The sequence below is a fragment of the Eptesicus fuscus genome, chromosome 6 (assembly GCF_027574615.1).
Source record: "Eptesicus fuscus isolate TK198812 chromosome 6, DD_ASM_mEF_20220401, whole genome shotgun sequence".
In the NCBI taxonomy this organism is placed as follows: Eukaryota; Metazoa; Chordata; class Mammalia; order Chiroptera; family Vespertilionidae; genus Eptesicus; species Eptesicus fuscus.
This window is the reverse complement of record NC_072478.1, coordinates 33,422,632-33,449,453: the sequence shown is the minus strand read 5'-3', so window position 1 is coordinate 33,449,453 and position 26,822 is coordinate 33,422,632. Positions and strand designations below refer to the sequence as shown.

Below are 26,822 nucleotides of genomic sequence, written 5' to 3'. Positions count from 1 at the left end.
ATGTTGACTGCTTAGGCCCCTACCTCTTGTCTTGAGTATAAAGACTGATCCAGCATAGTGCCCAATGTGAGAGCTGTATCATGTATGTGAAAACCAGTTATTCTTACTAAAGTTGCAAGGAGCCAGAGGTGTACATGTTTTTTTAAAAATTTCAATCTTATTTCCCATTTGGGGGAGAATGACTCAGGCCTCTATCTTACAATGCTTAGGAATATCCTTCCTGAACGAGTAAAAGACAGATGAGACATCACACAGTTTGTATTATTAGATTGTAGCCTTTATTAAAACAAGCAATTCTCATAGCTGTAAGCAGGGTGTTAGAATTCATCAAGCTCACGCCCATGTTCTCTGCCTCAGGAGAGCTGAGGAGAGAGAGAGCGCCTTACACATGTGCAGGGCCAGAGATCAAAGTATTTCAGGGAATGATTCGTTGAGGCTATAAATGTTTGCAAATTTTAAGGCACTGGAGGGCATAGGGCATGTGAGGGGGCCGGGCTCAGATGGAGGATTTCCAGCATGCTCCATCCGGCCTACAGTCTCCCTCTCCTTCCCTGGCTTCCATGGCAGGCACCCCAGCAAGAGAAAAGTGAACACAGCATATTCATTATCCTCGTTCAGACCCCAAATGATCCAAAGAATTTCACAGCTCTACTCCCACCGCAGCTGATTAGGAGATAAATTACGTGGTATCAAATTGGCATGGTGCTTCATGTAAATCACACCTCAATAAACCAGGTGTTTACCAAGGCCTCTGTGCTTCCTCCATTTCTAAAAGCCAATGACGTGAAGCATGGAACTACTCAATCTGTCTGAAGCGTTTTGGCTGTGACTTCGAGGGCCAGCCACATGGGGAGATGTTACTTTTTAATGCCCAGAGGGCAGGACACCCCGGTGCCCCCCAGGCCGCAGTAGCCGTCAGGGTTCTTGCTCAGGTACTGCTGGTGGTAGTCCTCGGCGTAGTAGAATGTTTGTCCCTCCCGGATGTCGGTTGTGATCGGGCCGTAGCCATTCTCTGACAGGACCTGTGTGGAGAAAGGCACCATCAGGACCGGATCCTGGGCAGAGATGGTCCTGAGACGGAGGGACGGACACATCGGGCTGGGAGGAAGTCTGACACTGGTGGCTAGGGATGTGCAGTTGGTCCTTGTGGGCCTGGGCTTTGCCACTGCCCAGCTGAGTTATTCTGGGCAAGCTATATCATCCTTGATTTCCCAGGGGAAACAGCAGGGGCGAGTGGCTCCCTGGCTGCCCTGGAAGAATGGGGGTCCCCAAGGGCACTCAGCAGGGCTGCAGGGAGGGGATGAAGGGGCACTTGCAGAACGGGGCAGGGAGGGCTGCAGCACCACCCAGGGCTGCCCTCTGCCCCCAGCTCACGGCCCCTGCCCACTCACAGGATCCCCCACTTGCTCCCTGTGGTTTTAGGGAGCAGGGACACAGCCTGGGCAGCAGGAGGTCACTTGGGGTCTGGGCTTTGTGACTCCAGGCCTGGGAGCCTGGGGAGTGGGGTCAGGGGAGGACATGGCCTGAGGGCCTGTGTGGGCTCATCACCGCCCCCGTGACCTAGTTGAAGGCCTGGTGGCACCTGCTGCCAGGGAAAGAAACAGACACGTCAACACAAGTTGGGGGAGGAGAGCGGACCTATTTGGAGCAGGAGACGGATTAAGAAACAGACATTGTTCCCCATGGATCTTAGCTGTTTGCTTTCCCGTTTGGATTTCAGCTGTGCCCCAATTCTTCCTGCTCCAGGCTGCCTGCAGCATTTGAGCACAAGGCTACAGAGACTCGGCCCCAGCGTCTGAGTGATCCCATTCTGGACAGGGGTGCCAGGCAGGGCCTGGGGCTTGTGCTTCCATAAGGGGATGGACCCATCTCCGACTGTCCCTCAGTCCTCACATCTGCAGAGCGTCGGGAATCCCATGTTAATATTCAGCATGATTCCCTGCCACAGTTTCCCCCTGAGAACTTGCACCTTTCTCCTGAACCTCCTCCCAGCCCAGTGAGGACCTGACAAGCAGGCCGGATGGGGAGGGGCAGCATCCTCGCCACAGCGGTCCAACCCCAGGCTCAGGAGCAGCCAGTCTCCTTACAGGGATTAGAAATAACGACAAGCAGCCATTCTGGTTTCAGTTTTGACACTTTTTTGTAAACCAGCAATTATCGAGGGCTCGCCATATGCCGCACCCTGCACCGAGGCTTCATATTAGCCTCACAACAGCCATCTGAAGGAAGCTCTATTATCATCATCTGTCTTTAACAGTGTGTGTCCGATATGGGCATTCTCGGCTCGCCCTGGCATTGCATCAGCTGGAAGCTTGGAAACGCCGTGTCCTGGTTCTATTGCCACAGCCCTCGGGTTTAGATGCCACTTACGGGAGAGGCACTGGTGGGACCTGGCAGGCCAGGTCCAGGGAGAATGGGGGTCCCCGAGGGCACTCAAGGTGCGGCTGTGAGGATGGGCACAGGGACATCCAGAGAGCACACCTCAGACTGCCGCTCCTCCTGAGAGCTGCCCACTCCCACGCTGCCGAGTAAGTCATCGGCAATGGTTTCTAGTGATTTCTGTAACTCTTGATATCCTGACATCCAGGGGTGCCTTTCCCTTCACTCCAATGGCTTTCTAACGATTCTGGAAGCACCAGATTCCATTTGCAAAATCCATCTGCTCCAAAAACCTCACATGCTCTCTGCCTCCGTGACTGAAGGCCGACTAACTCAGCATTCGTTGCCTGTGTTGTTTTCAGGACGCAGAATGTCAGTGAGAATGAGAAGCTGGGATGGCCTAACTGTCCTGGTTAGAGTTAGAGTTGGGAAGGCCCTCATTGTGATGGGAAATGGATCAGCGCCAATGTGTACAGTGGCCACGCATTCACTTAATTTATCACTAGTATTTGCACATGAAGAAACGCCACTGAAGGATGCCTTTGGGACAGGAGGCGGCTGTGGCAGGGAGGATTCTGGAGACGATGATAAGCACCAGGTCTGTGGGGTGTCCAGGCTGAGAGCTTGTGGGAAGAAAATGATGCACGGTTGGAACTTGGCATTCCTGACCCAAATTCAGAGAGCCAGGGACTGTTTAGGGCGGGTTTAAAATCATCTCTTATTTCTTGTAGCTGTACCCAAGTTCCAAATAAAAGGTTGGTTCCTAAGAATTTGGGATTTACAAGTGCAGTTCACACCCTCACTAAGTCTGCAACCCAGGGACACTCTCTGAGCTTGTGTACTCACACTGCTGCAGGCACAGCCATGGAGGTGCTCCCATATCCTCTGAGCTCCTCCACTCACACTGCTGCAGGCACAGCCATGGGAGGTCACACTGCTGCAGGCACAGCCATGGGAGGTGCTCCCCTCCCCTCTGAGCTCCTCCACTCACACTGCTGCAGGCACAGCCATGGGAGGTGCTCCCCTCCCCTCTGAGCTCCTCCACTCACACTGCTGCAGGCACAGCCATGGGAGGTGCTCCCCTCCCCTCTGAGCTCCTCCACTCACACTGCTGCAGGCACAGCCATGAGAGGTGCTCCCCTCTGAGCTCCTCCACTCACACTGCTGCAGGCACAGCCATGGGAGGTGCTCCCCTCCCCTCTGAGCTCCTCCACTCACACTGCTGCAGGCACAGCCATGGGAGGTGCTCCCCTCAGAGCTCCTCCACTCACACTGCTGCAGGCACAGCCATGGGAGGTGCTCCCTTCCCCTCTGAGCTCCTCCACTCACACTGCTGCAGGCACAGCCATGGGAAGTGCTCCCCTCCCATCTGAGCTCCTCCACTCACACTGCTGCAGGCACAGCCATGGAGGTGCTCCCATATCCTCTGAGCTCCTCCACTCACACTGCTGCAGGCACAGCCATGGGAGGTGCTCCCCTCAGAGCTCCTCCACTCACACTGCTGCAGGCACAGCCATGGGAGGTGCTCCCCTCAGAGCTCCTCCACTCACACTGCTGCAGGCACAGCCATGGGAGGTGCTCCCCTCCCCTCTGAGCTCCTCCACTCACACTGCTGCAGGCACAGCCATGGGGAGTTGTGCCCCTCCAACTCCTACCCAAGATGGTGGGCAAACACTGACATGAGTCTTCCACATTCTGCATGACATTAGATATTTTGACCTCAGAATTTCCCCCACTATGGCCACACTGCTGAGATCCTTCACCCTCCTCTGTCTCCATCATTCAGGGCCATGGCTGGCTTCCAGGTCTGCCCACCTCTCTGCTCACCTGCCTCACGTGGGCTCTGTCCTCTCTGGGGATCACCTCCTCAGGCACTGCCCGCCGGATGGACTTCCCTTTCACAGACAGCAGTCCTCCCTGTACCAACAAGGACGGCCTTCCCAGAAGCTTCTCTACCTGAGGCTGGCGCCTGGGGCCTGTGACGCTATTGCCAAAATGGCCAGGCTCCCTCCTCCTCCCCACACCAGCTCTCACTGACCTCCCACCCACCCACCAGCCCAGTGGGGCAGCATTGCTTTGGGAGAGCAGTGCGAAGGGAGGCCTCAAGGCGGGGCCCAGGCAGTACCAGGCCTCTGCCACAAGATGGCAGACAATTCACTCTTATTTGAGAGGCAAACACCATCAACAGTGATGAAAATCCACAGAAACAGGGCTATGCTGCCCTCCTCCACCTCCCCTTCACCTGGCACATTCTGGACGGGCCTTGTCCGTGTGTCAGACACATGCTGGAGCCCCCAGGCCTGCAGTCCCCACTGGGCCAGCAACTCCAGGCTGAGGCCGCCACTCAACACGGAGCTGTGGCTCTAAAACTGGGGGCAGGGGGACAAAAATGCACTGAAGAAACCGGATAAGAAAGAAGAGGAAGCAGGCAAAGGAAAAATCCCACCTGGTCTCCATGTTCCCTTCTTCCCCACAGCCTGGCATCTGTTTTCTCACTTGGCAAGAGGGAGTCACTCCCCTCAGCCACCTCCCAGGGCCTGTTGCTCAGACACACCCAGCGGGATGCAGTGCCAGGGATCCAGGGCCCCTTCCCGGCCTTTCTGCTTATTTAGATCTTGTCTGTGGTGGCCAGTTTTGCATTGTCCTCCCCTCCCCAGAGCCTGTCCTCCACCTCTCCAGGCTGGGTCATCTCCCCCGCCCTCCCTCCGAGCCAGCCCCTCAAGCCCCTTCTCCGCTAGGTTCCTAAGCCAGGACAGCTCCAGAGAAAGAGCTGATCTGGGCCTAACGCCCCACCCCCCATTCTTCTATCTCCCCCTCTTATTCATGTCTTGATTGTGGCATATTTTTTCTTGCTGATGTTACAGGCTGTGCCACCTGGTTCAGATATCTCTGGAAGGTCACCTCATGGAATCGGTCATGCTTTCTCAGATATCTTACCTCACACTTTCTCAGACAGGCCCAGGAAGCCTCCTATGACTTTTTTCTCTTATCATTTTCGCTCTGGAAGCAGATTTTCTGTCTGTAAAATGGGGCATAACACCCAGCTCCCTGTGCTATTGTGAGAATCCAAGATAAAGCATAAAAAGTGCATAGCACCTGGCATATTGTAACTACACAACAGTACTGGCTCTTTCCCATCACCCCCAGGCTGGAGGAGAGCTTGCCCATCCATCTCGCCCTCCTTATGTAAGCCTCCATCTTCACCAGCCATGGCCCAGTATACAGAATCTTTAGAAGGGACCACCAAGTCCTAAGCCATCATAACCACCGCCCATTGCCCATTCACAGGGTTCTGGAAACACACAGGCATATCTAATTGGACGTTGTTAAGAGAGATGACTAATTCAAGTACAGCGAAGCCCCACACCAGAGAAACGGCTGTGCTGCCAATGGGAAAGCCAGCAGGAGCGGGAGAAGGGATCCAAGTGCCAACCTCATCAGATTCATGTGTTTTAAAGCCTCATTATGTCTGGGCCAGGCTAATGCCACCTCCTCCACCCACTCAAGGAATTTTTAGCCTTATTTGAGTGTTGGGTTTTTAGATAATTATTCATAAAGTATAAATGTGTGTTTCATTTTATTTTAAGCTCACTTTTGAAAAATATTTTAATGGTGAGAAATATGTTTCCATAAACTGAAATCCAAATTATGATTCAAACCACAGAAAATTGAGGTTTGACTTTTAAGAACTCCACCTGCAACTGTTGCCCAGGGGCCAACAGGCCGGCCTTAGAGACAAAGGCTGTGGGGCAGGACACCGGAGGCAGGGATTCTGTTGCTCACTGCGCCCTCTAGTGGCAGCAGGGAGCATGTACCGGTCATAGTCCACTCCTTGGGTCCTACTTTTCCTGTGGGAACTGAGAGACCCCTTCAGTTCCTCCCAGATCCAACTGCATGGAATTCCATGCTCTGTTTCTATCCTGAGCGCGTGCGTGTGTGCGCGCACACACACGCAGGTGCAGACACACAAGTACATGCACACATTGTTGAAGCTTAATAAGCTCAGCCAAGGCCAGTGCCCAAGTCAGCAGTTTTATTCCACTGGCAGCTTCTGGCTGACCAGATTGCCATCAATCAGAACTTCTGGGAAAGGACATAAAATGACTGGCATGGCTTTTAAAGAAAACCACCAGAAAGAGAAACACCATCTATTCTGAGCTGAGCTCAGGCTCATGTGTTACCAGTTCAGGATGGCCCAGAGCACCCACAAAACGGCAGGTGTGCAGGAAGCAGGTTTGCCCCGCCCACGGTGAACTCTGGAACTACAGGAGCTCCAGGCTTGGAACCACAGAATCACCCCTGTGAGTCATCAGGGACTGTTGGCACAGCAAGGGCGACAAATCAGGGCGAGCGAAAGACCCCTGGCACAACTGTGCAACAGTGACAAGGACAGTGCCCAAAGGGGCCGTGGCCTCTATGGGGCCCAGTCGGAGCGGCACTGACCCTTCACAGCTTTGTGGGACGAAGGGAGGCAGAGTAGAAAAAGAGGTGACACAGTTAGATCTAATTTGGTCCATTAACAAAACCTGCTGATGCAAATGGTGGCCTCTAAATGGGACGCTTTTGGCTTCTTAGAGCAGTGGCGTGTCCCTGCGCTCTGCCCTTCCCAGACTCTGCAGCTTTCATTATCCATTCCTCTGTGCCCCCCTCACCCTCGAGGTAAATCACAAGTGCCTTCTGACTGGCAAGGGTATTTTTCTTGGTTTGCAACATAAAATGATAGCTACAAGCAGAGAAGGGGGAAAGGGGCGGTCAGTGTGGCCAGTAAGGATTCAGAGCTTCACCCTTGCTCCTCAGTGTAGACGGTGGGCCGTTAACTTGTCAGAAATGCAAAATGGGGTCCCTCTCCAGACCTGTTGAATCAGAATCAATTTTTTTTTTACAATCATCTCCAGGCAATCCAAGTGCATGTTAGAATTTGAGAAGCTCTGCCCCAGGCAACAGCGTGGCAGATGGCCTTAGAGGTCACCAGCATCCCCTGCCCTCCCCCAAGAGGTCAGGTTGCATGGCTGGAAGGTGCCACTGCCCATTTGCTCTGGCTTCACAGTGCTTCCTGCACCCATGAGATACTAATGTCAATCACACGTTCAAGGGCTGCTGCTTTCTCTGGATTTGATCTTTCCTGTGAGGACTGTGGTTCTGAAAAAGAATTCCATTTCCTATGAAAATGACGTTTCCTATATGAGTTTTCTTTTCATGGCTTTCATTTTTATAGGAAATGTCTGTCTGTCCCTCTCTCTCCTTTATTTAGCTCTAAGAGTGGTAATTGCTTTTTCATATCTGTAATCAATTAACTTATTTTTCATATCTGAAGTAAAAAACCATCAGCTGTTTTTGTTATATCCTTCGCATTTAGTATACAAAGGAACCTACTTGTCACTTTCCAGAGGAAGCCAAGGACACTGGCGTTCACCTTGGGGATGAAATGCAGATTACATAAAGAGGAAAGCTCCTTCATTCTGAAAGGTTGAATAGAAAAGGACTTAAAGCAAAATGCCAGCGGCTTCAGTTTAGTGCACTGAATTCAGTGAGGAAAAGGAACTTTTCTGAATGCCACCATTTCTCCTTCATGCCCAAGTCTCAGGGATTCGGAGAAAGAGGACTCATCCGGATGTGAACTGCAGAGTGGCCACGGGTCATGACTTGCCCGGACTAGGGGGCTGCTCAGGATGTGGCACTATCAGCGCTAAAACTGGGGCAGTCTGGGGTCCACTGGGACAGCCCCCACTGCAACTGTAGAACAGGCAGATATCCATGTCCATCACTGGGCAGTTTTCTACCATCTGGGCCTCAGTTTCCTCAACTGTAAAATGAGAAGTTAAGCTAGGGGCTTACCCTCCTATTAAAAATGTTCTCTCTTTGAGCTTTGAGTTCCAGAGCCTTTTCTAAATTGTGCTTCTTCCCCCCGCTCCCCCCAGATAACTGTTTTATTTATCACACTATAAAAAAACAAAATATCGCCGAAACCGGTTTGGCTCAGTGGATAGAGCGTCGGCCTGTGGACTGAAAGGTCCCAGGTTCGATTCCAGTCAAGGGCATGTACATTGGTTGCGGGCACATCCCCGGTAGGGGGTGTGCAAGAGGCAGCTGGTCGATGTTTCTCTCTCATCGATGTTTCTAGCTCTCTGTCCCTCTCCTTTCCTCTCTGTAAAAAGTCAATAAAATATATATATTTTTAAAAATATCACCATTTCTTTCCATTTCTGTCCCTCAGCCTGAATAATCTCAATGAACTTATCTCCACAGCCTCATCTTTCTTCTGACAACACAGCCCCTTTAGTGATTGGTTTGTGTGTTTTTGTTCTACTTAGTTCAGAATTTCTAGTCTGTTCTTTTCTAAAAGTAATGTCTATCTTTTTAGTGATATTCTTTATTTGGTGAGACACTGTTCTCGCTTTTTCTTTAATTCTTTAGACAAAGTTTCCTTTAGTTCTTCCAGCATAATAGCTCATATCAGTTTAGAATAGATGATTTAAAGTCTTTGTCTAGTAAGCTGTACTTCCATGTTTCTTTGTCTCATATTTTTTCTTGAAAACTAGGCATTTAAAATTATATAATGTAAATCTGAAAATCGGTTTGTTATTGCTGCTGCTGCTATTTATTGGTTAGTGACTTTCCTGGGCTAATTCTGTAAAGTTTGTTTTCCCTTTCACATGTGGACACTGACATCTCTACACGGTTAGCAAATAGTCAGGGTTCCTTACATACGGTGAAGCAATGTCTTCCACCTTCTGGCTGTGTGTACGTTGGAGCAAACATAGAGCCTCGTGGCTTCAGAAGCTTTTAGTTCTGCCTAATCGTTTTCTCTTTGCCTGTACAGGGCCTCAAAGTCAGCTAGAGGTGAGATAGTAGGGCCTTCTCGGCTGAATATATAGCACAGTTTGGATATCCATTCATCAACTGAAGGACATTAGGGTTGTTTCCAGTTTGGGGCTATTATGAATAAAGCTGCTATAAATATTCTAGTATAGGTTTTTGTGTGCACATAAATCTTAATTCTCTTAGGTAAACATTTAGGGGTTGGATTGCTGGGTCACATGGCAAATGCATATTCAATCTGATGAGAAATTTCCAAATGGTTTCCCAAACTGGTATACCATTTTACATTCCCACTAGCACTGCATCCTTGTCAGCACTTACTATTTTTAATTTAGCCATTGTAACTGGTGTGTAGGAACTGTCTTTCAACTTGGTTGTAATTTGCATTTTCCTAATGACAGACACTGCTATGCATCTTCTAATGTTCTTATTTGACTTCTGTATATCTTCTTTGGTGACATCTCTGTTCAAATCTTTTACCTATTTTTTAAAATTAATTTTTTGTTATTGTTGAGTTTTGACAATTCTTTATAGTTGAGTTTTGACAATAATTTTGAATGCATAACCCCTGCACAGAGACACTGGTATTGAGCATCTTGGCTTTACCTATATAACATAATGCTTTCTATTTTATATTGAATACTATATCATCTATATCTATATCTATATCTATATCTATATCTATATCTATATCTATATCTATATCTATATCTATTCACATATGTACACATAAACACATATGACTCCTTAGGCAATTTTCTTTTTCAATTTAGTTCAAGAAACTAATGTGTCCCTTTAAGGCATTGTGCAAGGTACCAGGGAACCAGAATTGAATAACACATGGCCCGTGCAATTGAGGAGCTTTCCCTTTTAAGAAATGTGGTTTTAAATTGGATTAAATTAAGAAAAACACAAGAATGACTATATGTAACACATCAGCTTTTTATAAAATAAATAAAATTATTTGTTCAAACAAATGGTTGAAACATGTTCATTATGACTTTGTAAAGTCCATTAATTATCATAAATAAATCATTTCTTCATTCATAAAAATATTCCTCAATGCAACCTAAAGCAACATATATTCTGAAAGAAGGCAGTTCACATTAAAAGATTCTGCTGCACTTTAAATGGATACACCTGTGCCTGAGCCCATGCAAAGTGATGAAAGACAAGTCCTGTTCTTTTCAAACACAAAGTACAACCACTCTGAACACATCCGAGCACACACCTTCTCCCTGCCGAGCGGCAGTGTCTACACAACAGACCGCCGTGTGACCATCTATCCTCACAACTGTGGGAAGAATCTTCTGAACAGAGAAGCTTAAAAAGCAATGGCAATTTCTTAAAATCCTCTTACACCGAGTTTAAAAAATGAGACTGAGCAACTTTATTGGGTTTTTTTATCCACTGATTAAGATAATAAAATTTGTGCTCATTTCAATATTAAGATATTAAAACCTCCCTCGAGACGTTCTCTGCCCTGGAGTAGGTCACATCTGTCATCTGCAAACAGGCCAGCCAGCTTGCAAGCAGAAATTCTCCCTAGGGCTGAAATATGGGTAACCTCACACTGTCTTGTCTAGGGCTGAGAATTAAATGATTGGGATTTTTTTTTTTTAAATCAGAGGAAACTAAAAATAGGACTATAAAATAAAATATAAGCTCTATGAGAAATTCATTTAAGATATGTTTTGCTTTAATGCTTTAGCTTCCAGCCTCACATGATAGAGGATATAAAATGATGTGAAAGAAAGAAAGAAAGAAAGAAAGAAAGAAAGAAAGAAAGAAAGAAAGAAAGAAAGGAGCTTTTGTCCCTTTACGCTGAGGCTCTGTAATGGCACAGTGTGGTAAGTGGGGGACGCCCGCAAGGCTGTTTCCCTGAGGCACTGTCAGCGTGCTGTCCAGAAGCTGCAGGTGACCGGCACGCTGCTTCCTGGTTTTGGGCACCACCATCTCAACTTCTAAGCGGCAACATTGGAGGACTCATTCTTTGGCTCTCTAATTGCTAATAAGTTAACAAAGGGAAAAGTAAAACCCGAGTGGAGATAAGGTGGAGGGGTCTGGATTAACGGAGACTCTATTCAGGCTGTCTAAGCTTCTTAGCAATGAAGTACAGTCAGGATTTTTTTCTAGAGAGGAAAGGGAGGGCAGGCGGGAGGATGGGAGGGGAAAATGGGAAAACGAAAAAGAAAGAATTGAAAAAGGGCTATGGGTGCTCTTTGCCAACGCATAATTTTAATTTTCTTCAAGGCTCAGAACCAGCAGGAGGACCGGAACTCCCTCGAGAGAGGCTGGCAAGAACATAAGATAATTATACAACTTAAACTTGGTAAAGCAATGTAAGTGGTGTGGTTACCAGTTGAGGTGATGTAAGTCCATGTTAACTGGAGTTAAGACAACGGCACTTTATATTTAAAGGAGCACTTTGTATCTCTAAGTATCAAAACTTCCTCAGAAGGTCTCCAGGGGCCCTCAAGTAAATCATGTCTGTACAGATGGATGTGACAAGAGGAGTCTAAGTTCTACCCCTGGTTCTAGCAAACCACGTGACCTTGAGGCTTGGCCTTCTTGTCTGCAAAATGGGGATAGGTGACCGACCTCTCAGCACTGTTTTAAGGAATAGATGAGATTACACATTCAAAATAGTATGTTCCATTTCAGTAGCACAACTCCCCCTGTGTTATTGTTTCTGAAGATGTTATGATTCTTTTGGAGCCCTTGGAATGTCACACTGCGGGACTTGAGGTGGCAGGGATATGCCCAGAGAAGGTGGAAGAACAGAGCCTCATTAACTGAACCCTCATGTCGCTCTCTCTTGTTTTCCCCCAGCACAACCCATGTTCACATGTCATGCAGAGCTTGGGTACTATGAAGACACAGCCTGTGGAGCAGATGTCCCACACCAGCGCGCTGGTGGCCCATGGCCCAGCTCTCCGCCCACTCCAGTACTGAATGTCACAAGCTGCACAGCGTGGATGGGACTGGCATGCCATTGAGGAGAATCTGGACACAGGTTTTTGAGGATAACCTTTGTTCCTTTGATTTTTTTTTTTTTATGAAGAAATATCTTGATCAATGTCTATTAAGACGTCAGTGAAAATCCAAGTCTCTGTAAGGCCAGGAACAGAATGTGCACGTCGGGGGAGGGTGGAGATGGAGAGGAGCTAAGAGGCGACACTGACAACTTCGCTGAGTGCTTACTCTGAGCCAGGCCCGTCCTGGATGCATTACTCCTAACAGCCCCTCTGATGAAAGACCCATTGTGATCCCCGTTTCTGTAAGGAGGACACTTGGCACAGAGAAGAGCGGATCTAGGATTTGAACCCAGGCAGTCCAACTCTGGAGCCCATTCTTAACTAAAAAGTACTTTAGTACACTGTGTGACAATAACCGGGCCGATGGCAGAGTATTTACTCACATTACCCACTTTCCATATGATGACTAACATCATCTGAAAACCTGGATGTTTAAATTACATATTCCCCATTGACTATCACTATAAAGAGCAAAATAAGGCTTCTCCAAGGACATGATCCTGAGAACCTTGATATTTATACTCCTCACCCCCCGAGATGTGGCCATTTATCTCTGGCTTTTGTTTCCTGTCAGTAAGACAGGTCCCTGTCGGTGACAACACAGGTTTTCTGCTGTGTTCCTGATCTCATGATTACTCTTGAAACAAAATGAGAATTTGGTGTAAAAGCTTGTCAGCCTATCCACTGCTTCTTATTGAAAGTCTAAGAAGTTCATATCTATTGGTTCTTCTTTGCATCCTATTAATCCACTCAGAGAATCTCTGCATTGCCAGAGTTGCTTAAAGATTTAAGTGGTCCTGGATGAAACTCTCAGAATTGATATCTGATCAGGATTCTGAATGCTATCATCATAAGATGCAGAACAGGCATTTAAATATAAATACAGTGATCATGAAAATGCAAGCTAGATGCCAATGTGTTGTTCAGACCAATGATAACTCAGACTCTCTATTTTCTGGGATCCAGACCCTTCTCTCTACCTGCTTACTGAAACCTGCCACTCATCCCTCAGCCCCCCGCAAGCTTCAGCCTTGGCACATCCAAAATTGGAGCCATTCTTCTTCTCCTCCTCCTAAAGTTATTCATCTTCTCCTGTCCCCTTTCTTGGTACACAACATCATCAGCCACATGTCCCCCAAGCCATACATCTCATTGCTATTGTCAACTCGCCCCGGTCTGATGTCTTGTAACAATTCACATTTACCAAGCAAATTGTGACACTGCATCCCGAATGGGGCATGAACCCGCCCCACCCGCACTGACACTTCCCAGGATCAGCCACCATGGACCTTGTCTGGGCTGTTGCCACGGCCCTCCATCCCGTCTTGATGACTCATTTCATGACCCTAAAATCTATCCCTGACCCTGACCAGGACCAAGGGGGGCCTGATGAAAGGTTGACGGTGAGAGCAAGGGTATGTTACATCCACCTCTACACTGTGACATATATGCCTTGTTTATCACATTCACAAATGACACAAAGCAAATGTCACATCTGACAAGGCGAGACTCAAGGCCCTTCTCAGCATGAGTCTCACCTTGGTTCCTTGAACTGGATATATTTCAAGGAGTTCTCAGCTGGCCACAAAAGTAGATCCAACAACAAGATGTTTCAAAGAGATAAAGAAACCTCTGCACACTTCAAAGAAATCAAAGGAACCAGCACAGAGGAGAGAGACACAGGTCACATGTGAAAAAATAACACATTTTTGTGTTAGGGCATAGGCTGCCAGCTTAATTGATGCCAAGAGAGAAAGAGGATGCCTTGAAGGTAAGCAGGCAGTGCATGGTGGCAGCATGGAGGGGGTAATGCCAGCACGCCCTAGGCTTCGCTGCCCACTCTGCTGACTGACATTCCTGAAGTAAGTCCTAGCCTGCTTGCTCTTGAGCATCCCCTTCCACCTCCTCTCCCCTTCTGGGTCAGGATACCCCACTTACCTGAATGACCTTGGCCAAGTCACTTAGCCTTTCTGTACTTCAACTTCCTCTTCTCTAAAATTAAAATGACAATATTACCTTGTAGAGGCGTTTGTTCAAAGTTTAAAAGGCAATTATTAAAAGGCTATTATTCTTATTTTCCAGATGCCAAACAGAGGCTCAGAGAGGTTAAGTAACTTTCCCGAGGTCACACAGCTATCAAGTTGCTATGGCTATTGGATACCATACCTGGCCCGCCAGCTAGACTTTCTCTCAGCCTGCCTGGCTGAGTGCATGCACCCCTCTCCCTTTCACCCAGCACAAGTGGATGAGTCTGGATTCCAGTTCGATCCTGGCCCACAGGCACCAGGCTGTGCCTGACACTCTACGAAGAATCAGACGCAGTGAAAATCATTACTATTTCTCCTCCATACTGAGCAGGAAGCATGGTACTGAGTTCCTATAGTCGTATTCTGAGCCTATTCAGTTCACTAGAAACTCGCACAATGCAGAGCTTACCCATGGCAAACACTCAGTGCACAGCCCTCTCTGTTACCCTCTGAAACCTGCCTCATGATCCATCATGTGTGTATGTGTGAGCATGTGTGTGTGTGTGTGTGAGCATGTGTGGGTGATGTGGGTGTATGTGTGCAAACATGTGCATGCGTATGTGCATGAGCATGTATGTGTGTGTGTGCTTGTGGGCATTTCCCCTTAGAGTTCACCTCTGAACCCCATCACTCCACCCCATTCACATCATTTACGCCAATGCTTTCCTTGTTCACCACCAGGCACTAAAGTCTGGTCTAAAATAGTGATGGTTTTGAATCCTTAAGGTGTCCAAGTTCCAGGGAAAGCAAAGTGACAGCTGAGGAGTCAGGGTAAAAAGAAGAAAAATGCGGGGCGTGGAACACACATTTTTATTGTCTCTTTTTAAGAATCTGGCACAGAAAGCTCACCTCCTTCCTGCCAGGGATGGAACAGGAGTGACTTGGCAGCAGTCTCGAGCCAGATGTCACCTCATCTGGTTGCCTTGGCTGCTTAGTTGTTTGGAATGAGCAGCCCAAACACAGCACAGGCGGGGCTCCTGCGAGGCTGTGGGCCGAGAGGGTGGCAGCCCCAGCAATGCCCAGATCCTCAGAGGGTGGGGGAACTGCCAGGGAAGGGAGTAACTCTGCTCAGGGCAGGGGTCCTCTGGAGGGCACAGCGGCTCTCTCCCAGGAATGAGCTTCGAGACCTCAGTCGCCCTGGCACTGGGCACAGCCATGACTTGCTATTTTCTGAAGACAAGACTCCCGGTGTATCTGGGATCCAGTCCACAGTGAAGCAGTCCCTGCTCCCATCTCTTCATCCAATGTTTGCAGGGCTGCACTGGGGAAACAGATGGAGGCGCAAAGCGCAGTGCAGCCTCTGCATCTAGCGGCCTGCGACCTTGGCCCATGCAGCTTGGCCTTCATGCCCTCCGGTCCAGGCTGAGCCCAAAGCAGTCATGGGGCACCCAGGGGGAACAGCCACATTCTCGGGCAAACACCGGTGAGGAGATGCGCGGTCTTAGAATGGAGGAGTCAGAAAGCTGTGCCTGGGAGCAGGCACGTGCCCCATTCATGTCTCGTGGCCAAATGCTGAAGGGTCTCAGACTGAGGGGGTGGCCCTGAGACCAAGGGTGTCCTCTGGAATGAGCCCCCCGGGGTCACCTGAAACCCAAGGCAGGCGCCTGTAGAACAAAGCCGAGAGCTCAGACGTTTTTGCATGCACGTCACTGTGTGCGATGGGAGGGCGGCGTGTGGTACAACCTGCCAACAGGCCCATTTTGGTCACCATCTGCCGTGGAGAGCCTGAGCACCTGTCGCAAACAGCTGCTGATGGCAGAGCGTAGGTGAGGGAGGGGAGGCAGCCCCGCCCCGGGGTGGCCTTTCAGGGCGCACAGGGCCTGTCCCCACAGGAATGCCAACTGTTCACTTGGAAGCCCGTCCCACTTAGGAGGGGGTGTGACGAAATCCTGGTCGTTCCGTGACTTCCGCAAAGGAAGTGGGGTGGGGGGGGGGGGAGAGGGGGAAGCGACACTGCCTTTGACTCCGGGACCAGGCATGACAGTCACCTGCCACAGGAGCTGGGGAGAAACGCATTCAGGATTCGCAGTTGGGAAGAGAAAAATGCCAGGGCAGCTGCTCCCTGGAGGTCTGAGCCCAGACTCTCCCAAGGTGAGATCCCGGCCTCACCGCCCACGGAGGAACAACAGTGACTCCATGTCTCTGGCCCTACTGGGAACAAGACATCATATCGTGTCACTGGGTGAGGTGACGCCTTGAATGAGCATCAGAGAGTGACATGGCTCAGGGCTGGGTCCTCTGAAGGATTTTTGTTTAGGTAAACAAAGTTTACTCCATTATGATGAAATAAAAACCTCGAATACTGTAATAACTTTTAATGAAAAATCTTCTCGAGTGAGTTATTGTCCCCCTGCCCAGCATGTTCTCAAGTATTTGTTGTGTATTATCTTCTCATTAGCTGTATTTTACTACCTGGTTTTTAATATAAAATCCGGGGATAGGCCGAGCATGTGCCCTTGACCGGAGTAGAACCTGATGCTCTATCTACTGAGCCCAACTGGCTAGGGCTAACTACCCGATTTTTAAAATTCCTGACAACAGTCCTATATGTCAGGTTCAGTTTTTATCCCTGTTCACCACCTCAGAGAACTAGGGCTTGAAGAAGTAACTCTACTCACCAGAGACCCCGCTGGTAGACACAGAGCTGGGGTTCCAGTCCGGCCATGTGCCTCCAGTCAGCCATGCTCCTACTTCTCCCAATTTCAACTTTGTGAGGTCTTAATGAACACCCACGCTTGTGCCAAGCACACACATATGGGCCTCTGTGGGCCACATAAGGCACATGCTGTGGGCACTTCTGGAAAAAGCTTTTCTCCACAGAGCTACCGACAGCCTTTCTCTTGAATGTCAAAGCCAGCTCGAAGCTCCCTGTCCCCAGCTCAAAGCTAGGAGACTGTCCTAGTCATCCATGGAGTCAAAGTTGTGGTTCTACTTTAGCAACTATATAGGACCTTCTGCCTCCATGTGTGTGTGTTCCACCTTTGTCTCCCGCTTGACCTTCCCCTAGAATGTGTATTTGTCCTGGCCTTGTTTTATTTTTGTAAGCCATCTCTAATGCTCGGGAAATAAAGCAGAGGCATAAACAAACAAATGAGCACATATTTGTGTCCAAGGCCCTGACATTGACCCTAGGGAACCAGGCTAATTCCCAAGGCTTTCATTTCTTTGGGGGCAAATATCTAGGATAGGAATTGCTGGGTCATATGGTAATTCTACACAGTTTGAGGAACTGCCTAATTGTTTTCCATCGTGGCTGCACCATTTTGCATTCCTACCAGCACAAGGGTTCCAGGTTCTCCACATCCTCACTAATACCTGCTATTTTCCATTTCAATGGGTATAAAGCAGTATCTCATGGTGGCTTTGACTTGTATTTCTCTAATTACTAATAATATTGAGCATCTTTTCATGTACTTATTGGCCATTGCATATCTTCTTTGGAGAAATGTCTAGAAAAGTTCTTTGCCCATTTAAAAAAATATGTTTTTATTGATTTCAGAGAGGAAGGAAGAGGGAGAGAGAGATAGAAACATCAATGATGAGAGATAATCATGGATCGGCTGCCTCCTGCATGACCCCTACTGGGGATTGAGCCTGCAACCCAGGCATCTGCCCTGTCTGGGAATTGACCCTGCAACCCTTTTGTGTACGAGATGACACTCCAACTGGCCAGGGTCAGCCTTCCGTTTTAAAACTGTCCGTTACCCTTCTCTTTCTGCCACGACCTCAGCAATGTAACTTCCCCAAAGGCCCATCCCCTACATCCTCCAACCAGATCATTGTTGCCTCTAGGTAGCAGGTTCCCCATTCAAAGTCAGCACTATCAACCCAATTCTCTTTCTGATCTCCCTCATTTGTTCCCACTCCTGCTTTCCCTCTCTCAGTTCCGTCATCAACCATACAAGGGGAAACCATAAGGTTATTCTTAGCTCCAGCCCTCATTCACTCATTACTTATAACCACCACCCCCATAAAAAGAGACTGAATATGTCATAGGTCATGAAGTCCCCCCGTTTTATTTTTTCTTAAATCTACCTTCTCCCTTTAATCCTCTCCACCACTGCCTTATTCCAGTCTCTCCCTCATCATTTCTTACCCTTGACCCCTTTTCCTGCCCCCAGCCTCCACAGCTCCTCCAGAGTGACATGTAACATGAGACTTTATCTCCACTGCTCTGCTCCTCAAAGACCCCCATTTCCAGGAATACAATCCATCCTACCCACTCCCCCAAGACACACACACACACACACACACACACACACACACACACACGGTGCCTTAGATGCACTGAAACTGCTGCTAGGTCCCGAAATAATCCTTTTAATCGTCATTCTTTTGCACATTGCTTTCCTCTTGCCAGAGCAGTCCTTACTCCTGTGGTCCACATCAGTGTTCAAAGCAGCTCACATATCCCCTCCTTTATGACAATTCTGGATCATCCCGCAGAGCACCTGAAGCAGACTGGCTGCTCCTTCATATGTGTTGTGTTGTGCATCCTTTGTAATTTGTTAGTAACAACAACAGTAATAATGCTACCACCACCATTTCTGCAGGTCTCCCATATTCCAACACGCTGGGGGACACCATACAACACGTATCACAGTGATGCCGCTCTCATTTGTTTCCCTGTCCATTTCTCCCCCTAGACAGCGAGGGATCTGAGGACAGTGTCTCGCCCCCAGCAGGTGTTAACACACTTTTGCTAAATAGAGGAATGACTTCAAGCTCCCACTTTAAAGTTTTGCAGCCTTTGGAAAATTCCACAGTTTGGGCAGCTGCTCGTGTCCTCAGTGCAAATAGGCAGCTTATCAATCCAAAGGCTGGCAGCAGATCCGCGGAGCTGAGCGCAGCCTCCGGCTCTCTCCCAGAGCCGCCCTGCACCCAAGTGGAAGCCGCATCTGACGCTCCTGATAGGAGCTTCTGCCAGGAACCAGGAACCTACCATTTCAGTGCTATTTTAAAAGCAAATTCAGAAGCCAGGGTGATATTTTTTGCCCTTAAGAACAAGATAACGCCTTTGACATAACAAGGTTAAAAAAGAAAGAAAAGCCTCAAACTGCTTTTCCTTTCAGCTGGAATGAAAAAATTCCCCAATCTCCCAGTTCCAGCTGGCAGACCACTGGACGCCCCACTTCCGAGAAGGGGAGCAGGAAGATCAGTCCTCAGCAGCCGAGAACTTATTTTTGGCTGAGCAGCTGGTGGAGGAATTGCTGGCACGGGCAGCATCTCCCCCACACAGCGTGCAGGGGCAGCGACATGGCCTGAGCAGAACCCCTGTCTGGACACGGGCGCCCGCTCTGACACTGACAGTGACAAGTCTGTCTCGAGCCAAGGCAATCCCAGTGGCAAGGGACCCTCAAGGAGAAAGGGCTTCTCAGCCCCACCAAACAGTTCACTCCAGAGGAACCTCAATGAGCCCCCAGAGAAAAAGGGGAGGCCTGTCCTGCTCTAGACCTGAGACTAGGACAAATGTGGGCACTACCCAAAGGCAGAAATTAGCTAGTTCATCACAAAGAACAACTCTAATCAGAGGTTTGATGGGGGATGGATTGCGTCAGGCCTATTCCCACAGAGGCGGACGGACTGACCACTGCCAGGAGTTCATAAGTGGGGCCCCTGGATGGAGTGAAAACTGAGCTTCTCGAGGTTGGGAAGCCAATGAAGACCATTTAGCAGTGGATGGAAGCTATCGCCGTGGACGGCAGCTGGATGGTGGATGCCAACATTTTAACAGACTCCAAGGTGGATTTTTATACTAAATTACAAATTTGTTGATCTGCTCTGATGAAAGCCACAGAGTAATTGCCAGTCTTCTTTACTTTGTGCTGAATCTACACTACCTTTTGTAGTGTTGATATTGTAACTCAAGTTCAAGGCTGTCCACATTAACACAACAGAAAACAGCGGGCCTCTCCCCACCTCTCTTCCTTGCCAAGCTGTTACAATGGGCAGGCTTCTTTACTTCTGCCTTTTTCTTTTTTCATAATTTAGAACAACAAGAATAAAAAGTCCTAAAGACTCTGAGAAAACAGAATGTTCTTCAAAGGAAGCATTCACATTTATATTCAATCCAGATACCCAGCACTCCAAAAACATCTTCATGTTCAGTGTGGAACATTTTTAAAAGGAAATCTAAAGCAAGAAAACATGAGGTTTTAGAAGAAAACAACTTTCACTGGTGGCAGGCCTCCCAATTCAAAGTTAGAGATCACAATCTGAAGTGGGCCTGGGCCTGCCTTAGCTCACCATGGATGGTCATGGATGAAGACGTGACAAAGGGGTGGCCCCTGCCTCCTGGGATCTCTGGTGGGCACCCTGAAGCCGGCGTGGTAGGCGCTCCCGGGGAAGCACACACGCTCCCGGCCTCACACTGGTGCTCTACTCACACCGGGCTGTTCTCGCCTCCCACACCAGCCTCCTGGATTCTCTATCGGTCAACAGGCTGGTCTGCTGGCTGCTGTTACTTCAAATGAGCTCACTCTGAGCAATGCTTGTTAAATTCCCACAAAGTACCAGAGTCAATATCAGGGCCTTGAAGAAGCTTCTAAATATGTGCCCATTTGTTTGTTTATGCTTCTGCTTTATTCCCCAAGCATTAGAGATGGCTTACAAAAATAAAACAAGACCAGGACAAATACACACTCTAGGGCAAGGGCAAGCGGGAGATTGGAGGTCAGAAGGTCCTACGTACCTGCTAAAATAGAACTGCAAATTTGACGCCATGGATGACTAGGACAGTTCTCCTAGCTGGCTGGGACGGAAGGCAGCCCTTACACGAATTTCTGGAGTCGAAAAGCACAGAAGCTGGAACACAATGGATACTCAAAACCTTCACTGTCTGGACACCGACTGGGACATGGACACACAAAAATTCATGCCTCGGCACGTGAATATCCAAATGAGTAACTTTGGCTGGGGGGGGGGGGGGTAAGGGAAGGCTTTACCCAAGAGGTCTCACCTAAATTAGGCTACTTTGATGAGGAGATTGCCAAATATTGCCAAGCCAGTAATCACTGCTGCTACTAACAGCAGAATGGAAGCGGTACTGTGAAGAAAAATGCTACACAATTCCTCACACAATGGTGGCCCCTGCTAACCAGGGCCTAAAGCTGAAGCAAGAAAACATCTAATTCTGTTTAAACAGAGGCTGCCTGACTGACCACTGCCAGGGGTGAACACAGGGGCTGAAACCTCAGTTTCAGGGCCATATCCAAGGTCTTCAACTTCGTCTGACTTGGGCAATTTCACTTACTTAACAACCTTGAGGTTCTAAGTGGACGTACTGGTCTTGAAACATTTCTAGCAGCAGTTCCTTTGAGTAAAGTGACAAGGTCCTTCAACTGTCAAAAATATGTCATCCTTCTAGAAAGTTCTAATCCCCAAATTACCTTCAGCCCATACCCAAAGTCTTCATACTCCAGGGAATCTGAAATGACCTTTAATCATTCCCAAAGGTTTACCAGCCAGGACACTTTCAGGGGATCACGATGTGAGTTCTCACTACATAATCTCCAGACACTAGTCCCATGTCCACTAAACACACATCTGGTTTTCCTCCAAACAGTATTTCCCTTTAATGATGCAGCCTATCACACTGAAGGAACATGAGAAGTGACTGAAGTGCTGCATCTCCCTCCACAGACATGCTGCACCTTTTTGCATAGCCTTTGCTATTCAATGTGCAAAGAAACGGGGATAGAGAGTAGAGAGGACTCGAAGGTTAAGCCCAGCAGCACTGACCAAGTGCATGAGTGCTTCTTCCTGGGGCCTGGCACCTGTACCCAGCACAGAGACAGTCAATCACAATACCTGCTTCTCCCTGTAATTCAACTGGCCACTGGTACCAGTTGGCCAACTGAAAAAAAAAAAGACCCTGAAGGAAAAGAAGGTGGGGGATCTGGCCCCGCAGTCAGGAGAAGTTAGCCTGAGAGACAAAAGGTTGCAGCTAAGGGCCCTTTTGGCGGGGGGTGGGGTGGGGAGGGGGTAGTGAGCAGCCTCAGACATAGGTTATTTCAACAGAAATTGTGCAATACAAAGTGTAGACAAGACATGGCCCTCTTGAGCTTGACCCCACTTGGCGGGGGGGGGGGGGGGGGGGGGTGGCTTGTGAAGACTGACAGGATGACAGGAAAAGGAATCTTTGTGAGGTGTTGATTCTGATTTCAGCTTTTATAGAGGAAGGGGCTGTGTGCTTAGGAGTGCTACTTTATATTTTTACTAAAGATAATTTGCCTCTGAGACTGAGAAGATACACCATCTACAACCACAAGGACTTTAAGCGTTTTTCAGGGATGCAGGGCAAAAAGATGAAAAACACTCTCAGAAGTAGGCAAATGCATTTTCACTGGATCAGAGGGGGTTTCAAATTGTCTGCGCTGAAAGGTAATTTCTGTACCCAGGGTGAATCATAGTCAACAGACATGAAGACATTCTCAACAGTTCATTGTAAACGGAGGGGCAGTGGCAATGAACCTTCTTATCCCAAGCAGAGATGACGTGTTCATGCTCTGCCAAGACTTCTGCAATAGCCTCTAAAATGGCCCTATCCTCTATATCTGCTTCCTCTGCTCCATTCACCTCACCATTGCTAAAATAATTGTTCTGAAACACATCCTGACTGTAATCCCCTGCTCAAAAATATGGCTAAATGTTTCCTCCACATTTTGGCCACTGCCAAGTTTATTTTGATGTTTCTTTTTTTAAATTTTATTAAATTTACTGGGGGGACATAAGTTAAAATTATATAGGTTTCAAGTATACAATTCTATAATACATCATCTGTATATTGCACTGTGTGTTCACCACCCAAAGTCAAGTCTCTTTTCATCATCATGTATTTGACCCCCCCTTACCCTTTTTTACCTCTCCCCACTCCCTTTCCCTCTGGTAACCAATGTACTATTGTCTGTGTCTATGAGCCTTTGTTTGTTCACTTGTTGCTTTCAGTTTTATATCCCACATATGAGTGAAATCATATGGTTTTGACTTTTTCTGTCTGACTTATTTCGCTTAGCACGATATTCTCAAGGTCCATCCATGTTGTTGTAAATGGCAGTATTTCTATTCTTTTCATGTTTGAGTAGTATTCCATTGTATATAATATGTACCATATCTTTACCATATTATCTACTGAAGGATACTTTGGTTGTTCCCATGTTTTGGCCACTGTGAATAATGCTGCAATGAACATAGGGGGTACATGTATCTTTATGAATCAATGTTTTCAAATTTTTTGGGCAGATACCCAGAAGCGGGGTTGGCTTCAGCCAAATGCTGCAATCTCAGTTCCTCCACTCCCTACTCCTTTCTCTAAACACCCTGTGGTTCTGACCCAATGAACACACTGTCTTCCAGATCTTGTTTAGGTTATTCATTCTCCCTGGGAGGCAGTCTGTCTCCCCTACCAACCACAGTCCTTTCTAAATACGTGTGTATGTACGCACACACACGAACACACAAACACTTCTACTTCTGTTTAAAAATACTACTCATCTTTCAAGTCATGCTTCTAAACAGGAGTGTCCTCTGGAGAGCATTCCTGGTTTCTCCAGGTAAGAATGCAGCGCTCCCGAATGTGTGTCCCAGTGCCTCCTGAGCTCACCTTTGTTGCCACCGTCATCGCATTGTTCTAGGTGGCTGTGTGTGTTTTGGTTTCTTCCACTTGATTGGAAGCCAACTTGAAGGCAGAGGTTGAGCAGTAATCATTTTTATTGGTCCCACCACCCTCCCACGCACCCAAGGGCCTAAGACAGCATCTTAAACATAGTACTCAGTCCATGTATTGACTGAATGGAATATATAATCACAGATAACTGATTTATCATCAGTAAGAAGTATGACCAATATCTGGATCCAATTCAGACCAACAGCCCACTATGGTATTAGGTAATAATTAGACAAGCCAATTCACATTAGTACCTCCTGGTAGAAATTATTTAGCTGATGCCATTTGCTGGAGAGACTGGGAGAAGAAAGAAGTCCTAGTTCATTACCCAAGGGTAGTGAGAGGTATGAAATCTGACCAGTCTATGAATCAGCTCTATCTCCTAGCTGCTGTGTGACTTTAGGTAAGTTGCACACCTTCTGAGCCTTGGTTTCCTCATCTGTAAAATGGACGTGAGAATTCTGCTAATCTAACAAGGCTATTCAGAGAATCAATGAGATAATACACATGAAAGAAATTTAAAAACTAAAAATATGCTATTCAAATAAGAAAACTTACATAATTATTTATGTAACTCTTACTGGGATAAGCAAATTTTCATGGTTAATATATGTTAATCCCCCCTTTGTACTGGGAAGGAATGTGATGCGAAGGGTGGGAAGCTCTATTTATGTGTTGGTAAAGGGTCTGATACTTTGGGATAGCTTCTCTGAAAAAAAAAAAAATTATCTTTGAGGACCACAGGGTTTTAGCTTCCAAAAATACAGACACATAGTGTCATAGTGTTATGTTAACTTTGGTTTCTCTATAATAAAACATTGGGCCTCTTTTGGTTTTGAAAAGGTCAGTGAAAAAACTCATCATAACAAGAAGATGAAGAGACTGGTAAAATATTTAAATGTGATTATAAATACACAAGATGCATATGCCATTTAGCTAATAGTTCCTATCAACTCCCTAGAAACCCCTCGCTAACACTGGACATGTTGTCTTAGGATCTCTCCCATCTGCCGTTTACTTTGCCACCTATCACAGAAAGCTTACCCGACACAAGGCCTGTGGGCTGGCCATGTGGCCACCATACATTACAGTCTTCAGACCACATAACCACCCACGTGGCATCTTCATGTAAAAACATGAAACCTGCAGAGTGACCATGTAGAAGGGCATACATGATGCCCAGGGACCAGTCACAAAACTGTCTCCATTCAATACCTGCACACGCTCGCCTGTTAGCCACATCACTGCACATGCCCGCTGCCCCCATGCTGACTGCACAATTAGACACGCTTGCTGCCCTGTGTAGGTCATAAACTATCTAGGACAACTGCATGCTGGCCCCCCTGAATATTGGCAATTCCCATGCTATAATCAAATACACAGAATAGTTCCACATACATTCTGTGCTTCCATAACTACAGGTTCTACGCTCGACTGCCCAGCTGTGCATCTATAATACCTAGGTGTTGATGCATCTGTAATGCCTCAGTGCTGGTACAGCTCTAATACCTAGGTGCTGGTCACAGCACTGTGTTCACAACAGCACCCAGGACTGGGTGACTATGTCCCAGGCGTAGAATGATTGTGCCAAGTCCCTTCAAGATGGCATCCTTTTGCCTAGAACACAAGGCCCATTTTCACTAAAAGCCAAGAAATGCCTGTCAGCTCTACATCAGCATTTGCTGTAAAAGATTTGGATTCAAGTCTGAAAACTCCACTATGGTGAGTTCAATGGAAAAATACACAGGAAAATGTGTCCAACCAATGGCAGAAAAACGACCATCAAGCTGATGTTGTTTCCACTCTAAAAGCAAAAGAGGCCGTGACTCCTCTTCACACACTGGAGATGAGGCCGGGGTGGGGACAGTTCTGCTTTCTGTCTCCTCCTCCCCTCACCCCATTCTGGGACTCAGGAGTAGCTACGGGTAGCTGGGGTTGTTCCCTTCTCATGTATAACTAAGGGCACAGGGATGACAGAACATTTCTCTAGTGGGGGGAGGCTCCTTTGACGTCAGCTAATTCAAAAATGAAAACACGGAGAGCCGAGGGGTAAAGTGATGGCTCCGGGCCGCACTGCTGATTAAAGGACGGAGTGTATTCACAGTGACATACTTAGCCACCAGATTAATTTTTAATTACAGAATATACTTGGCTACTGAGCACATTAACTGATAACGAAAAGAGCACCATGAGCAGATCCAGAGAGAGGGAAGAAGCGGGGGTGAGGGTGGAATGTGGAGCTCGGGACCAAGAGGAGGGTGGAGGTGGGGCCTCCCCTAGGCGGGAGAGACCCTAGGCGGGCTCAATGCCCAGCCGTTTGGTCTCAGGGAAGCCATCTTCCCTCCACAGTCCTTCTAACATTCATAATTCAGACAGATGCAGGAGGTATGAGCATCAGTCAGTGTGCCAGGAAGCCTGGCGTGTAGGCAGTGAAATTTAAGAGGAAAGGAGACAGATGTCCATCCATTCAGCCGTGGCCAGCCCGGACCGTGCACCTGCATTCCCCTCTCCCTCATCGTGAGGGTCTCAGGTCAGCTGTTATCACTACACACAGAGACAGAGTCCTCACATCTCCCTCCCTTCACAGAGGCGAACCTTTCACCACAAAGCCAACGGTGAGGCTGCGATTCATCAAACTTTCTTACTTCGTTTTCTGAGCACTCTGTGTTCACACAGTGAGTTTCTTTAAACCTGAAAGTCTGAATACCAACTTTTAGAAATGTAGAGAAATGTTTCAGACATTTCTATGGACCAGGGGATGGGCACTGCCTGACCAGCACTGTGGCAAAACCAGGCAGTGACCCAAGGTCCTAGTAAGTGAGGGCAGTATTGAAAGATGTCACCATCTGCCCTCCCACTCCATCACTTCCTTTTGCACGGGACACATAAAGCCAC

At 47.7% G+C, this 26,822-nt stretch overlaps 1 protein-coding gene across 4 annotated transcripts in view; it reads right to left on the bottom strand.

Annotated features, from left to right (window-relative positions):
* Positions 1-262: 262 nt before the first annotated feature.
* Positions 263-26,822, bottom strand: part of MSRA (methionine sulfoxide reductase A) — a 431,326-nt gene continuing 404,766 nt past the window's right edge. For all 4 annotated transcript variants that reach the window (XM_054717623.1, XM_008150757.3, XM_054717622.1 and 1 more), the window contains one exon: positions 263-1,022. In XM_054717623.1, coding sequence (XP_054573598.1) covers positions 858-1,022 — 165 coding nt within the window. In that variant the 3' untranslated portion in view covers positions 263-857. The remainder of the gene's footprint in view (positions 1,023-26,822) is intronic.